We start from the raw sequence: 26,302 nt of genomic DNA on the forward strand, positions 1-26,302 counted from the left end.
AAAAAAAAAAAAAAACAACAACAACAAACCCCACCAAACCCACAGTTGCTAGTTATACTGGGTAAGACTAGCTACAGGCAGCCAATTGTTTTAGAATGATCAATTAATAGGATGCTTTGATTAACAAAATATTCTCTTAGTAGCAAATCACTGTACATATCTTGAGTCCATTAAGTTCAAAGAATTAGAGTACAAAAGGTACACAACACAGAAACAATCCTGCACGTAATTTAATATTTTAAAACATTAGTGAATATCCCTTATCATTATACTGATAAGCATAGAAGTGCTAAGTAACAGAGCTCTCCTGGTTTAGCAATACTGAATGAACTGATTTTTACATTTTTCCAGACTTCATAAGATGGAATGGCATTCACTGGAGTATATATCATTGTAAAAATCCTCTAATAGTGTGCCATAGAGGATTATTAGGTTTCATGTGACTGCCATAGTAATGCCTGCCACATTGTAAATATAGCAAATGATCATAAATTATCATCAATAATAATGCTTTAATTAGAATGATATATGGGAATGTTTATATGCAGATGTAAGCAAAAATCTGGCATGTACTAAAAGAAGCTACTTAACATTTGAAAGACCTGGGAAGAAAACACTCCAATTAAATATTTTTGAGAAAAAAAAAGTTAGAGACTGGTTCAGGAAAGGATCTTAGATCTATTTGAACAAATCAAAACTCCCATATTATTCTTTAATTGTCTGAATATACTGATGTCATATCTTTCTCAATGATAAAGATGAATTTGGATCGTGCTTGGATTGGGAGACAGGATTAGGGTTATATCACATTTCCTTAAGAGTCCTATTTGAGGAGGAATACTAATTACATTGGCCCAAGAAGTAAATATGGAATGTTGTTCATGCCACCATGGTCCATGTAAATATTTTAGGCTTTCTGTCATAGTTAAAAAAAAAAAAAAAGATGCCCTAATTGGTAATAATGTAGTTAACATTTGTAAGTGCCGGGCAGTAGGGTAAATGCTTAACATTCATGATCTCATTTAATCCTCACAGCAGTACTAGGACTAGATCTATTTGATTTTCATTTTATAGCAGGGAAGTACATTGCTCAAGGTCACATTTAGTAAGTGGTAGAGCTAGAATTCCGACTGGGCAGTCTGGCTCCAAAATCCATGATTTTAACAAGAATTCTAGACTGCCAATTTTGTCAGGAATCATTTGAACTGTGTATTTAACAGTAGGTGTTAATGAAATTTGTGAGACTTGCTTAAAATGCAGCATTCTAAAAAAAAAAAAAACTGCCCCCAAAGCCCACCAACACAGTACCTTAACTTGAGGGGATCATCTTTAGGATGAAAAAGTAACTTCATTTAAGTTTCATATTCAATTTTTGGCTCTGCTGCTGAGGTTGGCAACTATTGGTAAGTATGATTGTTGAATCCTTCTATTAGAAAGTTCTTTGTTATCAGCACCTGCTATCACTAATTCCTCTATAACAAATTTTAACTTCCTAATCATATATCTAAGTTAGAACTATAACCTAAAAATACAAAAATCCCTTTAAACAGCGTTTTAATTCTCTGTTGGCTCATCCTTCAATGTTTGCAACACCTAGAGGATTTTGAGGGGTGGGGGGACAGAGGACTGTAAAAAGGAGGAACTGCCTTGTGGGCTAAGAAGATTGACATGAGATAAGGAATTTTAACCGAGAATGGTTTGGAGCCAGAAAGGCACAAAATTATAACGTCATTCAGAGTAACTAGATGGAGTTGTAAAAACAAGGATACTTTTGAACAGCATAACTCCATTTCATAAAATCATAGGCCAGGAAAGAATCCTGAGGAATTATTTAGTAGTTACCATTCTTTCTGCCTCAAGGCAAGATTGCATCTTAAGCCAGATGTAATTTCATAGAGCAGAGGGTGGGAGAGAAATGGTAGGCCTAACAGATGTGAATTATAGTAGTCTAGGTATCAGGTAGCCTAATGTATTATTAGTTGTTCAGTTCTTGAAGGAAGGTAAAGAAAAAAGGGATTCAGATCATAGTTTTAGGATTTAAAGGAGGCAGAAGTATTTTCACATAGTAAACTTTTATTTTAAGATAACCTTCTTCCATATTACCTAACACTGTAGGGAGTATATATTTTGTTGAAAAAACATTCTTACCCAGTTTTCTTTCTCCTCAATTCTTAAAGTTTGTGGGAGACTGAGCCAGATGCTTGATTTTTAAATACAATTTCAATGTAGTTTTACTTCTAGAAGTGTAAGTAAAGCTTTAATGTAAAAAGTGACAAACATAGCTAAAAACTGGAAGTTTTTTTTCCTTCTTGCCATTAAGGGGGGAAAAAGCGTTCAAACAAAGGACAACATAATTCTACAAAGAACCTGGTTTGACAGCTATAAGAAGAATCGAGTATGGATTTATCCCTGGGCAGCACATTTGAACAGGGAATCACAATGAGACGGAACACAGAAACATTTCCAAGTAGAGTAATGGAATAGAGATATTAGAGATAAGTCAGGCCCCCTTCCCCCACCCCTACACATCATACACATATGCAACACAAGACACAGTAGTGGGATGAGGAAGGATGAAGGCTTGAGATGCCAGGCTACCACAAAATGCCACCAGTTACTTAACATTTTAAGACTAGACAAAGAGTCCTTTTCTTTTCAAAGGAGGGGGAGTGAGGGGCAGAGTCACATTATAAATCTGATTCACTGTGCTCAACAGTCAAAACAACACAGAACTCAACATTCAAGACGAAAACAGACCTTTATTTTCTTTTATAATTTTCAATTGGTTTCCTTCATTTTTTTTTCTCAGATGAATACCAATTAAGTCAATTGGGGCTACTGCTGCAACTGAAAATGTGAAAGCACCTTTATCTTCTCTTTTTGCCCTCTTTGTCTTCGTCTCCTTCTCACTTCTCTTCTGGTTTTTCTCTCTTCTAAACCCTTGCTTTTCTTCTTCTAGAAGAGGCTTGCTTTGGAAGAGGAGGCAAGCACTCGGTCAGGTCTGCTTCCTGATTGACTTTCTTTCAACGTGCCAGTTCAGCCCTTGGAGCAGTGGCCCAAACCCAGCTCGTTTGTAATTTGAATGAATGTTTTCTGCAAGTTGGCAAAGTGTAGAAGACCACATGCAAACCACAGGACATATAGAGGAACCTTCTGTGATTCCTAATGAGGAAGTGTATGACTGCTACAATGAAATTTTAATTTGTATCTAACTTATTAAGGAATTCTGGGCATATGAAGGAGTAAATTCCCTCTCAAATTATATTTACATTTACAACATGTAAATTAGTCCTGCGTCAGATGACATGCTTTTCTATTCCAATTTTATTAAAGCGAACAGAACATATAAGGTTCTCTTTCCTATATAAAATTTCATTGATAGATTTGAGGATCACAATGAAGTTATTGATAACTTGTACTCTGAGCCAAGGGAGGGTCATTTCTGGCTGTGTCATAAGTGGCAGGGCTGGAAGAAGATCCTCCTTCTTGTTTCATTTATACTCTAGCTACACCATGAAACACTGTGAGGCTAGAAATACGCTGAGCATCACAACAGTTCGCTGTCTGGTTCTTTCAGGTTGCATATGACCTCCACGTAGTGATAAAGAAAAGCTCAAAGAAAAGATTAACCAATGCAAAATAACAGTTGGTTGGAACTTTCTTGCAAATGGCTTATTAGCAGATGATAATGCATTTCTTCAAATACTACGAGGTGTTTGGTTGATGTATCTCCTTACATTCATGTCCAGTGTTTATTAAACTTTTTTGACTGTACACCCTCACCAGTTAAAACACTTCTGTTGATAACTTATATATATGTATTACTCTATATTAATAGATATGCCTATTATAAGATAGACACAGAAAAGAAATTCGAGAAAATGAGATATGAAACCTGAGGAGAAATCCCCAATTTTTTTCTTCCTGTACCTCACCCCATGTGTACCCTCCTTCAGAGACTTAGACTGTGACTTTCCCTGAGCGTATATGCCTCGCTCTCCTTTGCATTTCCCAATCTTCTACCTGGCATGGTGTCTCATGCACCCAACGTTTAAACTGAGTGATGGTTTTCTCTACTTTAGACACTAAGTACTCCAAAGAGGGCTTCCTATCAGGTGACTGTGTAATTTGTACACTAGTCTCTTGTGTAATTTTGTTCATGTTCCTTTGGTGAAAATTAAGGAGAACAGAATACAAACGTGGCGACCTAAAATGTCATTCTGGTGTCCTTGCTGTTTCCCTGCCTCTGCAATGATAATGTGGAAGGAGAGAAAAAATGAAAACAAAACAAAACAAAACGAGTATACCCACTGGGCTCTTGAAGAACCAAGCCAACAATGAATAATCAGTTCTGGTACATGTTTTGGAAGGGAACTGTGCTCTTTTAAAATTGGACAATGATGTCCTCGTGGAAACAGTTGTTCCTTCCACAACACAGCTGGGTAATGAGCACAGAAGGTTGGGAAAGGCTAAGTCACAAGTGGAGAGAAGGCTGAACATAGTAGCATTAGTCACCAGTCAAGTGTGAGAGGCATTCGGTCTTGTACGGCCACAGAGTGCTCCAAGGCTTCCAGGCGAGTGGCATCACGTATGTGGAACATTATTCTCACCATGAAAGGCAATTAACATTTGCATTGAGACATGGGACTATTTTCTGTGAATACTAATTTACCAGTGTGCCATAATGAACAACTTATTTATATGTAAGGTGACAAAGTTTTAATGGGTTTAATGTGGGTAGGTTTCATGTTTGTAGGTTTTATGCTAAAGATGATTATGTATTCAGGAGTTTACACTGTAATTTGAATTGTTTTATAATTAAAGATTCACTCTTTTTAATTCATGTTTTTATATGTCAGCTAGCTATGCCTTGCATTGTAAAACTGGGGGAGGGCAGTTTGTTGTATCAGAAAAAAAGCATAAGATTTTAAAACCTGGCTTTTACTTGTCACTCTGTAATCAACTACCCTTTTCATAATTAGAAGTAATTGGTTTACTTTCTTTTAGGCAAAATAACAATAATTTCTCTGATGAAAAAAACTGAGGAAAAAACACTTCTTTTGAAAGGACAGCTTGAGTGAGTCCACTAATATTGAACATGTGAAACCCATCCCTGTACAAATGACCTTGTGCTTCACCAAAATTAAGTACAGCCCATACCAGTGTCTGTCAATTCCTTCTGCACAACAGTAAAGCTTACTTCCATAAATAGTTAACGAAAGAGACAGAGCTGAAGCTTATTCTACACTTCATTCTCTAAGCATGTAATTTCTGCCAAATTATGTTGTTTAATGCCACAAATATATGACCGTGATTGCATTTTCAGGGTATTACGGTAGTTTTTATGACAAATAGTTCAGATGGCAAAATCTTGGTGTCCTTGGCATTGATTTATTGTCCCAAAGGGAAGGTTCTTTGAAGGACAGTCTCAAACATAAATGACAGATTCTATATTTGCCCACAGAATTTAGAAAATTTAACTAATAGAGACATGGAGGTCAAGGTACCTGGTTCTTAAGCAGGAATTCATAAAGGGGACAGTTTAAAAACAAAGCTAAGAGATGATCATATTTAAAAATTAATGTGGAGTCCCCATACTCCTTAATGAGAAAAAACTAAAATTCTTCATATCATAAAATTTTACTATGACTTAAACAGGGAGGACGACCCAAGACAATCCCACTAATATTAAATGCCAACAAAATGCTTTTTGATGCATTTCTATATACCAGAACCATCATTTTTATATATACTTAAAAAAACACATTAAAATGGTTAGAGCACAGAGGCAACTGTAAGGCAGATCAATGTGATTTTATTCACAACACAAATTCCATTTGTGAGAAAGAAGCATAGATTACTTCTCTTTAGAAAGATATTTACTATCAAGCATACTTAGCAAATTATTTAGCTATCTAAAAAGATCTGATACCAATTGGCCATATTTTTATTTTTACGTAATTTATATTTTTACAAGTATTCACATTATGCAATACTACACACTGTGGCGACAGGAAGAAAAAAACATTTTCAAATACAATGTTAAATTATCTGTTCATTGCACAGTATGAAATATCCATTAATTAGCATTGAAATTATTACAGAGTATCTTATCCAACTAAAGGAAATTTCACATCCACTACAGAAGAAAAATAAGCAATACTGAGCCATAAGTGACCCAGTTACATAGTATTAAATAATATCTGAAGCTAGTTTGAAAGACAACCAGACAAAATACTTTTTCAAAAGTGAAAACCACAGCCTATAGATTTGGAAAATTTTACAGAAAAGAATAGCTCATGCCTGTCCTATGAGGCAACACCATTTGTATACAAGTGCCAAGAAATAAGGAGAAAGTTAGGATTTTAGCTGAGGAATCTAATAAAGCCTGGCATGTGGAATTTTCTTCATTAGTGTCACCGAAAGCAGTCTCTGTGTTGCACCTGAATACACTTTATAATAGAATAAACATAGTAAGTTTCAGAGCAGGTTGTGTATACCTTGCCTTAATAGATTACACTTAATTTAGTACAATACAGCACGTCAAGTTTTAAAAATGCAAAATACACTTAATACACAGAATTTGCTTTCTCTGCTTTGCCTGAAAGAGGCCACCGAAGAGTCCATTAAACAGCCAGGGTTTTCTAGTTATTGGAGCTGATCCCTCTCCTTTCCTGTGTCAGGAGAACACAACTGAGCCCTTCCCCAGTCAATAATACCCTTCCCCTCTGTTCTCCCACAGAAACAGCAGTTTTCTGTCACTGTGCTCCATCTTGATTGGCTTTGATCTTATGCTAGTCCCAGTGGAGAAAGCTCGCATTCTTCTTAAGAGTGGCCTGCCCTTCTTAATATCTCTTTAGGGAGGCCCCCAATCCAAAACACTTGATGATCTAAGCTTTAAAAAGTCTGTTTTCTGTTATAAACAGCAAGGACGAGGCCATTTTAGTTGCTTGCAAGAGGTTGATGTTGAGTCTGCGTCGTGCCGACTCTCTCCGATCTAAATTCTCTAAACATTAGCTTATCAATCTGTGAGTCCAATGGGTTGAGTGCCAACAGAAGTGGATCCGATTTGGCATGGAGAGGTTCTACCAACTCTCGCAGTGTATTAGCCTAATATGATAAAGCAGTGATACAATATGATGAAAGACCTGCGAGTGCCATTATTTCCAAAGCATATTAGTATTTGTATTAGAAATACCATCATGCAATACCCATGAAGAGAAAAGAGAAAAATATGGCTAGAAGTGCATATGGTTTTAGTACCATAATGTCTTTCTGTTGGCATGCAAGTCTACTTGGCCAAAAATGGGACACTTTTTGTTTTAAGTTTGGTTATCTGGAAACGCCAATCTTATGTATACAAAATAATACACAGTGCAGATACATCTTTTCCTGCCTCTATACCTGTATATGCATACCTATAATTTTAATCAGAAAAGTTTATGTTAATAGTAATCTCCACACACATGTAAAATGATCAGTCTTTCAAGAAAATTAAACTGTTGTTCTATACAAGATCTTTCCTCAAATTCATCCAATCAAGAAGTATGAGGAAAAGTTTTCTGGTCTACCTTCTATCTAACTACGCTGATTTACACGCTACCAGGTGCTAACTGGTGAGATATAAAAGACCAGCTAGTGTGGCTCCAAGGAAGTGGCCGAATGCTGACCAACACAAAGTGAAGAGAAGTGAAAAGCTTCACAGGGTCAACGTGATGAAAGGGTGACTTGACACCTGCGCACAAGCCACATTCCAAGGAATTAAGAAACTAGAGGAGAATAAAATTTCTGAATGACCTGGGACACTAAGAACAATTGGGCTGAAATAAACTAGTCTCTTTTAGTTCATTTTATTTTGGATTTTGAGGAATGCAAATATTGTCACCAGGCACAAATCAGTGATATTTTTACTTTCTAGCCTAGGGCAGATCTTTATCTGCTACATCCTGTAGTACCTTTTGAGTTATATCAAGAAGAAGGAACAAAATGGGAGAGGGAACAGAGAACAGCATGTTGTTCATTACTAGCTCCCTCAGAAAATGGGAAGGGAGTGTGCTGCCCATAGCACGGTATTTAGAAAATAGGATGCAGCTTGGTCCGGAAATCAGCAGAACTATTTTTTGTTTATATCATAACCTTCTTTTGCAGAAAAGGGGCTGGGAACTAAGCAATCTTCATAGGTAGGTCAAATGAAACAAAAGATAGCACCTCATTTTTTAGAAAATTATAATACTAGAACGCTAGCTCTGGATTCTACTACTTTGTTTCATAAGGTTATGGAACTTCAAACTGCAAAATCAGAGGCAATCTAATGCTGGGCACAAGGTCATTCCTAAATTTAAGCTGTTTCTAATTTATCTATGCAATTCAAACATTTCCCCCTCAGAAACAATGTCACATGAATGGTTTAATTTCTAGTGCACTTAACCCACACTAAACCTGAACTAGAGCCTTGGTAACTAAGTCACATTTAGTTACATTTAAAGACACTGTATAGGATTGGTAAATTCTACTTCAAGAGACTGGAAACACCTCCTCAGTTGAGGCCTTGCCAAAGTGCAGGATGGTGGGGGGTGGAATGCTATTTCAAAGTGACTACAGCTATTTCCTAGTCTGTATGTACTAACGTAAGAGAAGATAACTCTCTTCAGCAAGGTGTCTCTTCAACTAGCAGTGGTCAGGACCACTGGCTACCCAATCTCAGGGGCAGAGGCTGGCTTGTTAAAAACAGATTCCTGGGCCCTACACTTAATCTACTCAATCAGGATTTCTGGGTGTGGAACTCAGGAATCTGCATTTTAAGCAACCAACCCAGGTGATTCTTGTGTCCACTGCAGTTTGAGACCTCCTGCTTTAGGCCAGTCACATTGTGAGGGCTGGTTGGACTGATGCCAATTTTTTGTATTACACATATAAGTAGTTTGTAAGTCAGAAGACTTTGGAGTTGGGCAAGTCACATAGGGCTTTATTTTTAGTCTCGTCACCGGTATAACATTGTATTATGTAACTCAAATGATTTCAAGGTTTTTGCTGAGAAATCCGATGGAAATATCCAGGTCTACTGAGAATACAGCAAAATGAAAGAGGCCGTGGTAAACTGCTTGAATAAATTCTTTCAAGCTACGCTTTTAGGTAGCATTAAATAGTTTCTCTTTATTTTTGAGGCAAACAGAACAAATATACAGATACTTCCAGACTCAAGCCCATTGAATCAACTCTATGTCTTGGTGTGTGCATTCTGAATCCCAAGTACGAACAGCATGGGCAGGCCAGGAGGGTCAGATATGATGGACTGGTGTATGGCTAATCTACATGAAATCTCTAAAACACAAAAAACCCACAGCATGAAGATACTGTGTTTGATGAAAGCCTATCTTTGACTTCTGTGAATCTTATATTTACGTGTCTTTAACTTTTTGCAAGTTCCTTTCTGGTTCTCAACACTCTCCTTTTCTCTCCCTTTGTGTTTTCATTGGGCATTCTCTCTCACCCTATTTCTACTCTTCTTTGTACCTGACAACTTCATTTATCCCTACTCAAATAGTCAAAATATTCAAACCAGTTAAAATGACTTATTATAGTGACAGACTAATTTTATGCCTGTTTTTTTTTTTAAAGGACCAGTGGAAATTGCATGTTTCTTAAAGACCCTAAAAATTAAATTATATGGCTGTTGATTGTTTGTTTTCTTTTGGTCAATATCCTGACTATAAAAAATATTTCCTACTTCCTGCTATTAAAATATACCTCACTATTTACCAAGCTTTTAATCAAGTACATTTTGAAACAACAGCAACATATCTATGCTACCCCAAGAAAATCAGTAATGTTGATGTTTGGCATATTACCTAAATATTTATTGAGCTTCCATTCATCACTGAAACCCCCACTTGTGAGGCCACCAGGCCACACAGAAAGAAAAAGATCCTGTTTCCCTGTTACTGAATCCCTCGAGATCTGAATGGTGCACCCAGATGTAATGCCATGTTGAGTCATGTATAGGATGACTTCTTCCAGTGTTGATCCGCTTCTCATGCAAGCTCTTTACGGACTGAATCTATGTAGGATATGTTGAGAAGAATGTTTCTTTCCCTTTTTGTTTTATGAATTTAAAACTCTTTCCACTCAAATAATAAGCAGAAATAGAAATTCTAGAAACATAAGTTTTAGAAAGGTAATCAGGCTTCTAATAGTGTACCTGCTAGGAAGAGCTGATGATCCTTCAATCAAATCCTGACGATTAGATTATAGGGTAAGGATGGAGGCACAAACATTTGCAAGAGAATGATTAAGTTTGAATACAAAATAGGTAAAAAAAAGTTTTCCTTAATGAATGAAATAGAAGAAAATATATGAAAATGGAAATAAGAAGTGCTTAAGCCAGAACAGCCTTTTCAAAGATTCCTACTTCTGAGTTCTAAGAGAAAACTGGATCCATATACTCCACTTCCATTATCAGTGAGCTTGAGGGCAAATTTAAGGGCAAAGCCACTGACAACTGGTCTTAAGCTGCTTGCAGATAACAAGGCAGACATCCAAGCTTATCAATAGTAACACACATGGAGCTCCTGGGAGAGCAGAACTGTTTTGTGTGCTTTTGAAAAGAATCTAGTTTATCACAATTATCTGGATCTCCCCCTTCTTCTAAATGTATGTGTTCAGATTTAAGTTTTTCTTTTTGTAAAACAGGAATATCTAACACCAGGAATTGACCGTCAGTGATAATTACTTTTCTCAGTGAAAGTCTTGGAAAAAGTGGGCTGAAACCTAGGTTCAGAATGTTCGGACCAAGAGAGAGACTTAATTGTGGCTTGAGTGGTAGCTGTCCAAATTTTGAGGGCCTATTTTCTTGTAAAGGTGGAGTTCAAATAGACAGTATATCAGATTTAAAAAAATTTGTTTGTTTGTTTATTTTTACTACCATGGGGGAAGGAATTAGAAAGTCTTTTATTTTATGAATAATAAAGTATTCTTTTTCAAAATAAAGTGATAAATAGCAAAAAGTAATATAGTTTGTGATTAAACTTATAACACTTATGGAGATACTTAATTAGAAATCCCAGGTAAAATAAAAATATTTGGTGAACGTAGCTACAGGCAAAACAGATAAGGAAATACTGTTCCCAGATAAAATGTTCCTCTAAATTGCCAAATCACAAGTCCATTCTCTGTGTATGATTCACGGGAGACAGAGTATTTCCTTATGAAAGTAGTATCTCATCTTAAACTACTTACTGCTATATTATGACCTTAGAGAGCACTTAGGACTTATGAGTATACCACACACTCTGGCTTTTTCTGTCTGCATTAAAACCACTATCTGAAATAAAGGTACACCTAAAATACCCTTTAACTGAAGCTTATATATTAGCAACAACTGAAAAGGTCTTTTATGTTTAATAGTCACAGAAGTACTTAATATGTTAATTCAATTTACCCCGAGTTTATTTTCAATGAAGCATCTATAGATATATCAGAAAAATGTACTATGGAATTCTGCCAGATTATATTGTCATCCCAAAATGTCATCTTTCAGATTTTAAAACAGAAAATGGGAGGAATTCATTTTTATAGACATGCATGGTTCAATAAGGATTTAATGGGTGTCTATGGGTATATATACTATATCAAATGTTAGGGATAAATATACGAAGATGACAGTCTGACCTCAAAGAGTTCACGGTATAGTTGTACCTTCCCCATTTCTGTCTTACAATTTTATAGTTTATATAGATTATCAGTAAAATAAAGCTCTACTTTATTAGTACATATATATATATATATATATATATATACACATACATATATACAGATTCTATTATACGACTGTAATGTAATTACACCATTACCCTAACAATGTATATTATATGTAATTATACTATGTATAATTACATTAACGATATATATTATATGGATATATAAATTTAAATTGATAAGTATATTTGGAATACACAGAAAATAAATTATATTTGAACTTTAGGGTAAATTTAAAGAAGATCATTAAAATATGAATGTATGTGTGTATATACATATATATATGATATAAAACAGCTGAGTTTTGATGCTTACGATAGACTTTAAAACTGAAGAGGACTGGAGCAGAATATAGAGCCCAGAAATAAACCCATGCACTTATGGTCAATTATCTATGACAAAGGAGGCAAGAACATACAATGGAGAAAAGATAGTCTCTTCAATAAGTGGTGCTGGGAAAACTGGACAGCTACATGTAAAAGAATGAAATTAAAACATTCTCTAACACCATATACAAAAATAAACTCAAAACGATTAAAGACCTAAATGTAAGACTGGAAACCATAAAACTCCTAGAAAAAAACAGGCAGAACACTCTTGGACATAAATCATAGCAATTTTTTTTTTTGACAGTCCCCTAAAGCAAATGAAACAGAAGCAAAAATAAACAAATGGGACCTAATTAAACTTAAAATCATTTGCATAGCAAAGGAAACCACTGACAAAATGAAAAAAGACAACCTACTGAACGGTAGAAAATATTTGCAAATGATATGACCCGACAAGGGGTTAATATCCAAAATACACAAACAGCTCATACAACTCAACATCAAAAAGACAAGCAACCCGATTAAAAAATGGGCAAAAGACCTGAATAGATGTTTCTCCAAAGAGGACATGCAGATGGCCAACAGGCACATGAAAAGATGCTCAACACTGCCAAGCATCAGGGAAATACAAATCAATACCACAATAAAATATCACCTCACACACCTGACAGAATGGCTATCATCAAAAAGAACACAAATAACAACTGTTGGTGAGGATGTGCAGAAAAGGGAACCTTCGTACACTTGGTGGGAATGTAAACTGAAACAGCCACTGTGGAAAACAGTATGGAGGTTTCTCAAAAAACTAAAATTAGAACTACTATGTGACCCAGCAATTCCACTCCTGGGTATATATCCGAATAAAACCAAAAACATTAATTCGAAAAGACTCATGCACCCCGATGCTCATAGCAGCATTATCTACAATTGCCAAGATATGGAAGCAATCTAAGTGTCCATCAACATATGAATGGATAAGAAGGTGTGGTATATATACATACGATGGAATACTACTCAGCCATAGAAAAGAATAAAAATTTTCATTTGTAGCAACATGAATGGACTTGGAGGCATTATGCTAAGTCAAATAAGTCATACAGAGTAAGACATACTGTATAATATCACTTATATGTGGAATCTAAAAAATACAACAAACTAGCGAATATAACAGAAAAGAAACAGACTCACAGATATAGAGAACAAACTAGTGGTTCCCAGTGGGGAGAGGGAAGGAGCGAGGGGCAATATAGGGGTAGGGATTAAGAGGTACAAACTACTATGTATAAAATAAATAAGCTATGAGGATATACTGTACAACACAGGGAATATAGCCAATATTTTATAGTAACTATAAATGTAGTATAACCTTTAAAAATTGTGAATCACTATACTGTGTACATCTGTAACTTATATAATATTGTACATCAACTATACATCAATAAAAAATAAACAAAACAAAACCAACTTCAAAAAAAAAAACTTGAAGGGGATCATAATACGCCACCTCAAAATATGCCATTTTGGCCTAAGGATTAGCTGAAGGTAATTAAGAAGCAGTAGACATAGAAAGATCTTAGGCCATCCCCCTATCGGCCTTAAAGCAGGACATAAATTTCCCACTGTGAAGGTGTTCCTCCTCTCCTCTTACATACCAGGAGAACAACCCTTAACATTTAAAGACAGGAAGCTGGCATCAAGATGGGTCTGCACAAACAAATCTTACTAAAAGAGCCCTTATCTTCTGTTAGTTTCCCCATATATAAACTTTTCCAAAATTTACCGCTCTAGAAGCCCAAACCCCTTTTCCAGTTATCTTGTCAGTTCTCCATAATTTATCATGCTTTGTTAAAATGGTGTATAAAACTCAGGTCTAAGTGCTTCTTTGGGTCTTCATTTCTTTCCTATGAAGGCCTCTGTGCACATAAAAATTAAATTAACACAATAAAATTTATATGCCTTTTCTCCTGTTAATCTGTCATTTGTCAGTTTAGTTCACAGGCTCCAGGTAAAAAACCTATCAGAGTAGAGGAAAAGTTTCTTGCTTTCCCTATAAAACAGATTTAAATCAAGTCTGAAACCACTCCATCCTAAGTCATCCATATTTTAAAATATTTATATTCAAAATATTTAAATATGAAGTAATGTATTTCATAGATAAAGTTATTTTGAAATAACTTTCAGCAACGTGGAGAGATGGCAGCTTATTGGCAGAATGGGCTGCTGTTGCAACCTATTTTATGATTAATTACTTATTTTAAAATAATCTCTTTAAAATCCTCATTTCTAAATGAAATAGCTACAGAGGCAACATAGCTGGAGACTTTTTTACTCTCAATAATGTAGAGATGAACAATGCATATTTTTAATTTATGAGAATTTTCAACCTCTACCACCACCTTACATGGTTATATTAAAAGGATGAAATTCAATAGATGATATTCAGTCTGGATGATATCAGTGTGAAGTAACTCAGTGATGAGAAGTGCCAATGGGGTGAGCATGTAAATCCTATGTGTCACAACACTTGGTCTGTGACCAGACTATGTCTGGTCTGCCAAAATGAAAAGGTAAATTGGGACCAGCTACATTTCAGTTGTTTTCTTGCCTATTTCTTTCAATAGATTCCTCTTTGGTCCTTCCAACCCTATTAGCGCATGCTCTTTCCTAGCTGATAGGCACTCTAAAAAGCAGTTCCAATGTCATCTGAACCTTGAACCACTTATGCAACTGGGTGGTAAAAATGCCTTCACAACACTGATTATACTTCCACGACGCAAACTATTTCATTTGCCTATTGCACTTGACTTGAATTCTCCACACTGGACACTCTGATGGAATAACCGGTAAGGGTATCTGTACCTGGGGGGTTGGAGTTGTAAAGATACATTTAGTCTGTTGAGTCCATCAGAACCTACTCAAAGTAAACAAAGGACTTTGTCCTATGTCCTCTTCTAAGTTGCTGATCAGCAAACATGATCTAGGATCGGTAAATTCTGATGCTACACAAATTGTGCATTTACTGCCCAGCTTGCTACTAAGGTAGACTAAAAGTAGACAGTCAATGGCATAACTTCTTAATTCTTGAAAATCTGATCTAAAATAAATACTTACATATATTTTTTTCAAATTAACAGTAACATAGATCTTTGAGAACTTTTGCTCTATAGAATTCCACCCTATTCTTATTCACATACTAGATTCATATACTATCCTCTAAGTACTGCTGTCTTGATTTCGGTGCGATTACTTTTTTAAAAAAAATATCATTCAGTATCAGCTCCAGTATCATGATATCCCACCAGACTAAATGAGGGGGAAAAAGAGGTACTGATCTGCAGAAGTGTGTGAAATAATAAACTGTTTCCAACAAGAGTACAACAATGGGTGTATGAGTGCATGTGTGTGGGTTGGGAGTAGAGTAATAAAAGGAGTGATTCTTACGCTAAAAGTTTAAACACACTACTTCCTTTCACGATATAACATTGTTTATGATTATAGAAGCTTGAAATGGACTTCTGCTTACTTATCCTGGCTGAACTTATAATATTACAAAAAATTGTAATATTGATTTTCCCCCTTCAATAACTTCTAGATGTTAATGCCTTGTTACTCACCTCCTTGGCATACTAGCCTGACATTTGGGATCATTTGCTCATTAACAGCTCTGGCAAGAAGGAGCTACTTTGGGGGTTCTGAATTTCTTAGCAGTAAAGACAACCAAAAATACCTTCCCCAGAAAAGCAAGTGACAAGAAAGGAAAAGAAAATTCAAAAGGTGTTTGTAATAATCTAAAATTTTATCTCAACAGTTACTTATCAGAATTCGTATTTTTCTCTACCTCAAATCTGTTATAAATCTAATCTCTCCCCTTAATCAATAATATTTTCATATTCTCTCTTATTTTTCAATCTATAATAATTACATCAGAGACTATTCTCATAAATCCCCATTGTTAGAGTCATCTGCATACTGTGATATTTAAATTATTACATTTTTAGGTATTTAAAATGTATTGTGTACACGATAAGAAGAAAAAATTATTTTGGTAAAAACCACTATAAAATCATGTTTATTAGAAATACAACATGGATGTAAGCAAATTAGCACAAACATCCATCTTAGCAAAAAACTCAGAAGTTAGAATAATGAATAGTCATATTCAGTTGTCTTGAAATTATTGGTTATTACATTTTGCACCAACAAACTCATTTTACACTTGGGATGGAAAACTATGGGATCTAAGAACATAGTTTTTATAAAATACTCTATTATATATGCGTTTCATTTTTTCCACTCCTGACAAAATTGTATAGAATTGCCCTTTTAAAGAAAGTAAGTTTTACTAAAGAGTTGGATATATGCTGACTCTTAGTGTTCTTATGGAAAAATACAAATGACTTTATAGCTCTTGCAAAAGGTTTCCAGCTATATCTGTGTCTAACATTTAGCATCACATGTTGAATTTCACACTCCACAGTGTAATTACGGAAAACTAGAATCATACAGGGACTTCATTAGGGTGAGAGCTTGTTTTGCAAAATTCAAATGTTTGAAATGTCAGAAGGTTCTCCATATTGTAAAACTTAATTTGTATTCAAATATAGCAATGAATTGCTAACTTCCCGCTAGTGAACAAAACAAAAAATCCAATTATATTAACAAATTTGTTTTCCATTTGTAAATTAATTAATTTACAGCAACTTTATGGTGCCAGTTTATTCATAATATCTTTTGAAAATTATGGACAATTCCATATTTAATTGAAGTCAGGCTTTTTTGTAATTCCTATTTAGTGTATTTATATTAAACAAGGACCATGCTGTCTTCTCTCAGGTGAAAAAACAACCGTCAAACTAGATATGTGAATTTGTAAGGATGTGCAAATCAAGGGGTGAATTTGGAATTCTCAAGCTCCACTTAAGGCTTCCTTACCATCTCTTTTGACGGGTGCCATTTGTGGGGGAGATGAGGAAACAATGATAGCAGCTATGGTGTAATTAGTACCTCCTTAACAAAAGTGACCTTCAAAGAACTCTGCAGAACTTTGGCCCTTTTTTTTTGATACTAATTTATATATATAAAAGAATACATTATTACTATAATAAGATAAAATTTAAAAAGAGAACACATTACAATAAGTTGTACTGGTGTATATGATCTTTTATAGATAGCTGAGCTGCTCTATCTGGATGTACTATAACTGGATTTACAGTGATACATTATACCAATCCTTTCTTGTTAAATCCATGTAGAGTTATGATCAAGGTCCTAGAATAAGTTTTCTCATACCGATTTTATCGTGACCAAGTGCAGAACTAATCTAAAAGACTCCAATACTGGATTTAGAAACAAAGTTAGACAATCCAAAACCAAAATTAAAAGCAGCATTTTAAGACCCCCATGAAGTGTAGATTAAATATGTTATCTACTATTTAGGAAAACCATCACATAATTTGAAAGGAAACACTCCTCCACAGTAACTGACTAAGTGGAGTATACACCATGAATACACACAAAACCAGAACTTGACCAAGGAAAATGTCATGATGACATTTTCTTTCTCCTTATTGTAAATCTTCAGCACAGCACTAGAAAGCCTGTTTTCTCTTTGTAGAAAATCAATAAATACTGCAAAAGCAGAAGCAGGAACTCTTCTTTAACAAAACAATACACTTTAATTATAGAAGGCCTTGGTTTCCAAGGCCTTAGTTTTAGCCATACTAGGAATGGTTGCAGATCTTACTTGTGTGGGAAGATCTGGTCTCCATGGTGATGAAGAAGTCAGCCTGGGAAGTGGAAAGAACTGTAGTACATTGCTCCCCGTAGAAACAGACAAGCTGAAATCAAATGCAGCTTCTGTATCTAGCATTGACAAAGCCTGAAGCTCCAGTGAAATGGTACCTTACCTCAGGAGCTACCAAGGCAATCTGCTAAGAAAGGCGGGTTTCAGATACCCACATCATTTACTACTAAGACATCAAATCAAAAGCCAGAACACATGGGTTAAAACTGGTTCTGAATTTGGTTTTCTTAAATAGGATTTAGGAGTTTAATACTGGCATTGTTTTCACAAAATTCATAAAATCTAATTAGTATTTTAAAAAATTCTAGGAAGTAGCCCTGAACAACTTTTACTCTTCCTCAATTTAGTGGAAATATTCTGAAGGCAAATCAATTATGATACTAACATTTGTGTTTTGCTTTCCACTTTATAAAGTGCTTTTATATGCAATATCTCCAAAGAAGATGTGGAAAATATGAGAATTTCACTAGAGTTCACTTTGGTAATGAATTTTCATTTCATACTACATACTGCATAGTACAAATGAGAAATCAGAAGTTGGAAATAGATGAAAGTGTGAATGATGCATTCTTTAATAATTACTTTCAGGGCACATAAAACAACTTTTCAGATTTGTAAGAGGTGACAGGAAGCAATGTTTTATCATGAGAGAAAACAGTAATCCACAATACATCAGATTTGGTACCTGTGAGTAGGAACTGGAAAGATCAGTGGCATCTTCCAATTTTACTCCTAAATCTGTCGCTTCTCTACTCCCTATCTCCACCACAAAATTAAAAAAATTAATAAACAAAAAGATCCTTTAGCTGATACCAAAAAAAAAAAAAAAAGGCAGAAAGATTTGGATTGTTTCAAAGAAGATGGATAAAGTAGAACTTGGAAGAAAAAACTGAAGTAACTTTGTCTACCACATGAAATACTTTTCAAATTGGTCTCAAGACTTAATTCTTTGGAATTAGTTCTTTTTTTTAATATCCTAGTATTATCTTGACACAAACTAACTATAAAAGGAATCATGTCAAAGTTTAAAATACTAAGAGTTTTGACTCAAGTGGTGGAATTGTTCCACTATTTATACAAATCGAGGTACATGAGTTTTGGATACTGATTAGTTAAAATTGGCAAGTACCCTAATTACAATTTTTAGTAATAAAGGGTAAGGTGGTGTGCAGGGTTTGATTTACTTGAAAGAGCATATTAATGGTGATGTTGACTTGCTGTAATAAAATTTAAACATTTTAGTATCTTTTATATAGGTCTAATATATATACAGAAAAAGGAAACATTTTGCTAAATTTTAGCCTGAATTAAAATGATAGATCTGAGAGGCAGTACGTGGTTGAGAGCATTCACTCTGCTGTCAGAATGTCTTAGTCTGAATCTCAGATCTGCTATTAACTATCAAGGAGTCCTGGATCATGTTATTTAAACTCAGTTTCCTCATCTAGGAGATGAGGGTAATAACAGTATTTACCTCTTAGGGTTGTTGTGAAGATTAAATGGGTTATATTAGGCAAGGACCTTAGAATAATGCCTTAGAATAGTTAGCACTCATTAAAAAATGTTACCTATTATTTGTGATAGATTAATATGTTCAGTAAACCTACAAGATTTAAACTAAATGCACCATATTATAGATGTGTTGGCTTTACCTTAGGGAAGGCAACTCTATTATAGTATTTTTTCCATGTTGAAAAATACCTTTTCTCTCTACGTGAGAAAAGAATGAAAGATTCAGATTTATGGGCATGCCTAGCTTTGCAGATTGCATTTCAGGTCCAGACTATGTAGCATACCTTTATAGAAAAGGTAAATCACTGAAATGTCTTTCATTCAACAGACTGGTATAGTCCACAGGAAAGATGAAAAGAGTTTTCCTAAGACAACAGTGAAAGTAAAAGGACAAGTACATATAATCCAATCATTCTGCTCAGAATGTCTTTGATATCATATTTAAAATTACTTTATTCAAAGACTGGTCAGTTCGTGATGTTGTAAACTTGACTAAAATGAATTGAGATTTACTTAGAATGGAGGCAGCAAGTTAAAACATCTTCAATTTTCACTTCCCTATAATTCAAGTTATGTTCATTAAATATATTTCACCAAATAATTGAAAGATATAATAAACCATATTAATACAAATGGGACTTATTTCCCATATCAATGGGTGTTTCCCTCTTACCATTAGACAGCTCTTTACACACTAATGTGGCAAAGTGTTCCAAAATTTATTTTTTTCTTCAAGATACAAACATAAAAGAGGGATATTGAAGGGTTATTTTGAAATAAGTGCCCTCTGTGTTAGATTCTTACTGTCAAATCCAAGAACACATATTTCAGCTTGTCATCATGGGGAACCATGTCACCTCTGAAGTATTACAGCTCTCCCTGATTACAGCTTTCTATCTCTTTCACTGTGTCTAATATTTGATCTAATTAAGAACACAGCCCCCCCTCCAGCATTCACTTCCTTATCCAACCTGAACCACTCTGACTAGAACCCTCAATCTCCTCACCCTCTTGGATAGGTACTACCCATACACTTTCCAGTATTCAGCTCCTGCTTTCTTATTCCTACCTGGCCACTGAGCATTGCTAGAAAAAACTGTCTATCCATGCCAACTGGCACCATACTAAATTTGGGTTTTCTGACTTTTGGTTATTCAGGGCCACTTGGCAGACCTCTTATTAGTGCCTGGTTAGCTCAATTTCCAATTCCCCATTGGGGGGCTCCAAGCTTCCATTAGATTCTTCAAGCTCTACTCTCTACCTGTGGATCTTCCTTTGAACAGATAACTATTTGCCTCCACATTTGTAGAGGGGATATAATAACTTTCATCTGGACTGCTCAAATAGTTTTCTAACTGGTCTCCCCATCACTTGTATTCTCTCACACCAATACATCTTCTGTACTGCCATGACAGTGACCTTTCTGAAACTGATGTCTGATTACAGCACTTTCCTACTGAGATCTCCAAAGGCTCTCCATCATGTTTTTTGGGATACAATCCAAACTTCTGGACATGGAATACCACGACTTTTATGATTTAGTTCCTGCATAATTTTTGTCTCATCTCTACTCATCTATACTATATGCTGTATTTCTCTAAATTGTTCTTTGTTTTTCTTCATTTCTGCCCTTGCTGACGCTATATATTTTTTTAACCACATAGAATATAACACTTTTTTCTTTTCCTCCTGATGAAATCTTTCATTAAGCTTAAAAGTCACATCCTCTCTGACACCCTGTCTAATTTCACAAGGTAGAAATAATGAAGACCTCTTAATTGCTTTCATGGAACTTAACATGTTCCATCTTTTAAAACACTTAATATACTGTACATTTACATGTGGATGCTTTTCTCTCCCATTAGATGGCAAACTTACTGATTCTTTGATTTTTAAAAATCCTTGCTTTTCCTGCACTTAGCAGAGTGCGTTCTCAGGACATTGTGGCTGTTCCATAAATATTACTTAAATTGAATTGTTACTAAAATAATTTTAATTTAATGTCTAAGTATATGAGGTGCAAACTGAATATTCTATTAAACAACTGGATAAAATGCTTTACTTCACTCGATCTTCCTTTTTAGTAAGAAGATCTACTTCAACGTTTAATTAATTAATTAATTTTTATACAGCAGGTTCTTATTAGTTATCTATTTTATACATATTAGTGTATATATGTCTCTACTTCAAGTCTTTGATGTGAATTATGTGGCAGAGGGGGAACCTTAGGAAGATAGGTCACTGAGGTCAAAGAATGCCATTTATGGCACTGTTATGTCAAAGAAGAATGATCTAGACCTTACATGAAGTGATAGCATAACCACTGCTAAAGGGTGTTTGCTTTGAATGACCTAGATTGTCATGTCATTCATACTCAGAGTAGATGAGGTGAGTCAAAATTTTAGTAAGATTCAGGATGAGCTAGCTTTTAATTATAAATGTAGCCTATAACTACATTCTCAAAAGGTCTTCTGTTCACAGAGGCTGATTAGAAGGAACTACTGCAAAAAAATCTTATCACCTTGCTAACTTGGAAGAGATGTTGGAAGGTGTTGCAGCCAAATTACTTGATATGGGTTTACTGCTATGTCCAAAACTTAGTCCTTTAAGAAGATTTTGAACGGCTAGGTTTCTATACCACATGGAACAGGCAAAATAGATACCATTATAACACAACCACTACTTACTGTTTTAACAGTTAAAAATGCCATATTATATATCGATTCATCTCTATATTTCTGTAAAATATTAAAAACTTAACAGGTAAAGGGTAGCCAAAATTTACCCAAATATTTCAATGATTTACCTATTTGTTTATTCCTTCTTTTTAACTTTTAGAATATAACATGCTTTTATTTTAATAATCTTTTTGGAAAATCTAACTGAGATTGTTTTAATCCATTTACAATTAAATGAATTCTAAATGAAAAGCATTCTCCAATCACTAAAAATATTTGATTTATTATAGTATCACTGGATCAATTAAATGGCTTTTCTAAAGATTCATTCATCTTATTAGAAAAAATGATAACACAGCAATTAGTATTCTACCTTTCTGAAACCTAATGGCTTGTATCACTCATACTTTCATTTAATTAGGCAATAACCACCTGAATTATGAGCTACTGGGTATAATATAAAAGCTTGTCAGATATCTGAAATCTAAGACAAGCTCTGATTTTAGAGATTGAGCAATGAATAGAATAAAAGTTTGGTTAGGCAGACAAATTAATACATCATAATTCTACTTAACTTGGAAACCAATGGAACAAGTCATGATAGAAAACTATGAAAGGATTCCAGATTGCTCTTATTCTTTAGCCATAAGAATTATAACTTCATAGGCACAATTCTCATCATTTAAACTCCACTAAACTCAGTTGCAGATACAATAAAATGTTCTTGAGTTTTTAGTCATTGGTCAGATATATGACCTGTTAAAACATCCAGTTTATTGCTTTTATGATTTACCTTTGGGGTGATAACCAAGCCCTGCATAGCAGGCTTTTGATGACTGTCAAGTAAAACAAACTGCATTGTGTCCCTTTTCCTTCTTCTTCTTTTTAAGCTTAAGATATAGTGTGAAATAGAATAGCTCTGCATTTTGTGAAAATAGTTTAACTGGCTGAAAGCCCCTAGTCTGATGTCAGTCATCTCAATATACTAAAAAGATAGTTCTGAATGTCAGCAATGCATAGGACTTCTCTATATATTTCAGAAACTGAAGAGTGATTTGAAGTCACCAGCGGAAATAATACCGATGCTTAAACAGTGAGTCTGGCTGTCTCATTATTATTGTTGGGGTATATGTATTAAACTCTAAAAGCCCGAAAGTTATTAACAAGATCACTGCTCAAATAATAGGTGGAATCGCTAAATTTTAGCTGGAATTATAGAATAGTTATTCCATTCCCTTTTTTATTCTCCATATTATAATTAATCAGAAATCAATTTTTGGATACCCATGTCTTTCTTCTTCCAACAGCGTGCAGTGTTTTGTAAGCTATAAATCCTCCAAATAGTTTTATTCAGTATCTTTGTAGCCTTGGTTCTATGACAATGAAGTATATGCTATAAACCTTGTTTAATACACATATGTTCAGTGAACTATTAGCAAAGTAATTTTTTAAGGGCTAAATCTAGTTTGTTTGTTAATTATTGTGTTAATTATTCAGATAGGAGAGATATCACTATGTGTGTAAATATCAAGGAACATGGACAATGCAGCTCAACACTACTTTTCATTAAACCATACACGAAATCTTACCATGTATTCTCTAAAAATCAAAATAAAAGAGATCATCTTCAAGAAATATCCTTGTCTTTTATAGACAGGCAGCACATATCTAGCACTGGATACATTATAGTAAGATTATCCAATAAACAGAAGTATGAAAGTGTCACCTCATAAACTGCTTAGAGCAGAAATTGGTAGTACAGTTTTTTACTACCAAGATATTATTATTTTACATAACAGGGCTTAACATGAAGAGGTTTGAATGCAGCTGTAATTTGAAGCTTACAGTTGATAGAAGATGTGAGTTAGTTACAGTTAGTTACAGTGCAGAAATGCTAATTCTCAGGAACCACTGATTGCAGCTGACCAAGGAATATGGCTGATCAGGGATAGGTCTCTGGGCTAAAAAAATAAGTTACTAGAAATCCCTGGTATTCTTATTTACTTACTCTTCCTAGGATTCTATAAATGGCCAAGGTCTGTGTGGTTCTAATACTTTATCCTGGCACATTCTGGTATTGACTGAATGATGTAAGAACAAAAGATTAAAAATCTTGCAAACTGTCCTAATCAAGTAACCTAATTTTTATAGCTCCGGTTTTCCAATTATTTGCAGAATAAAAAAACTGGTGATTAGCTTCTATGAAACCTTCTGAAGAGGAAAAATTATGAAACAATATAACCTGAGCTCCAATATTTTTTGCTTGTCACCAGTTTACTAACTATAGGATTTAATTCATTAAAAACGAGATTAAAAAAAAATGAGATGAATACTTGTAATTGCTGAGTGCATTAAAGCCCTGGTAATTTCATGTCTCAAAAATATAAAGAAATGAGTAAAATCTATTTGGAATATAACACTGAACAACAGGGAAGAACTAAGTGGCACTCCAGACATGAAGGAGACTAGAAGATGCTTAATTGTTTTTGTTTTTTCTAGTGGTGAGGAGAGAAAACACACAGTCGGATATGGACCCTAGATGATAAGAAATATGATTTTAAAACTTTAGACAGGCAAATAGAAATGTTGAATGATCGGTAGTTTTAAAAAATGCAATTCTAGTAATACAAACATAAACTGTTCCAATGAGGGAAGGAAAGGATATGCAGCTCCAGTCAAGACAGTTACAAGGATATTCCTTAGAAAAAGCTTTAAGAACGATTTCTATAAAAGATGGAAGAGGCTACTATAAATGAATGAGTGGAAAATAATATCAATTGCTTGTAAGAAGAGTGCCAGGAAGGCAAATGTTCAGCTGAGGACTGTGAAAAAGCTGAAGACAGAGCTTAAAAAATTTTTTTTTAAAGAAAAAAGAATGACAAAGGAAAGTGGAAGTATATGACTTCAATGATATTTTAGGTGTTTCCTGCAAGGAGAAAAGTCTTTACACTAGGAAATTTAAAAGACATGCTTCTTGAGATAAGGGACTATCTTATCAAAGGACCCATTTTGTGGTCTCTTTGAACTAGTAGAATAATCTTAGGAACTGAATGAACTTTTTGGAAATTATCTCAGGGCCACCATCAGAATGCCTTGAGACTTATTGTTTCAAGAGAGAGTTCTCCTATCCAAACAAACCAAACCCTGCACGGGTTCTTCAGAGAACACAATGATAAACGTGATATAAATACATGATAAAGTTTTAGAATAGATTATTATTGGGAGGAGTATCATTTTAAAATTTCATTTGAAGGACCAACATGGGTTCAATAAAAATGAAGCATTTTAAACTGGCTTTTTTTCCTGGACAGTATCTCTAGGTTGGGAGACAAGTGGAAAAGCCAAGGGCAGTATGCTTTGCATATGATGAAATTTTGCATAATATCTTTATGAATAAAGTGCTATAAAGTGGACTTAGTGATATTACTATTAGCTGGATCCAGATAAGGATGTTGAATGACTGAATGAAATTAACGTAAAATTTCAGACTGAATGCTTCACCGCTCTGTCCTTGCTCCTTTCTTCTTTAAAATGTTTTGTTACAAATGTTCTTTCCTTATTCAGTGAAGCAGTTAAAAACATAGAAAGAATACTTAGAACTTTGGAGGGTTATTCAACAACAGGAGGAATGATTAGTATCATGGATAATAAAACTGAGAGTCCAAACTTTCTTAACAGGATTGAATATTGCTGGGTGAAAAGCTGAGAAGTTAAAACTTTAACAGAAAGAAATATAAATAGTTGCATTTAGGTTAGAAAATAAATAAGTGTGGGATGCTAACTTACAACTTGGTAACATATTGGTAACAATAAAAGCATTATATGAATCAACAGTGAGTAGGTTAAAACTAAGGTAATCATGCCCACAAAAATATGTTGTCTAGATCACTGTAACAGTTCCAGTACACTTGGCCTGGAGACACTAAAGAGAAATAATGTGTACAGATGTGGGTAACCAGGATCATGAGTTATCTAGAACTTATGTGACAGGTTATAAAGTTAAGGTGGTTATATGCATTCAGCTCAGAGATGAGTCAACATAAATTATGTTTGATAACACAATTCCATTGTATAGTTTTGAACATGTACAATGTGCGGAGCACACAAGAGAGCAAAGGTGAGGCCATTATGCTGAAGAGAACCATAAAAACCTTAGAGTTAGAAGAAGCCATCATGTTTAACTGTCCCGCTGGCTCAGGAAGCCCTGATTGGTAGCTGGTTTTCAG

At 34.7% G+C, this 26,302-nt stretch overlaps 1 protein-coding gene across 3 annotated transcripts in view; it reads right to left on the reverse strand.

Annotated features, from left to right (window-relative positions):
* Positions 1–26,302, reverse strand: part of CNKSR2 (connector enhancer of kinase suppressor of Ras 2) — a 258,846-nt gene that overhangs the window by 2,288 nt on the left and 230,256 nt on the right. Inside the window, exon 21 of one of the 3 annotated variants that reach the window (XM_007469303.1) lies at positions 5,799–7,110. The exons of the other annotated variants lie outside the window; for them this stretch is intronic. Within the exon in view, the coding sequence (XP_007469365.1) occupies positions 7,106–7,110 (5 nt within the window). The 3' untranslated portion in view covers positions 5,799–7,105. Of the gene's footprint in view, positions 1–5,798; positions 7,111–26,302 lie in introns of those variants that run through there. 3 annotated transcript variants of the gene reach the window in all.

Source organism: Lipotes vexillifer, unplaced genomic scaffold (genome assembly GCF_000442215.2).
Source record: "Lipotes vexillifer unplaced genomic scaffold, Lipotes_vexillifer_v1.1 scaffold1442, whole genome shotgun sequence".
Lineage (NCBI taxonomy): Eukaryota > Metazoa > Chordata > Mammalia > Artiodactyla > Lipotidae > Lipotes > Lipotes vexillifer.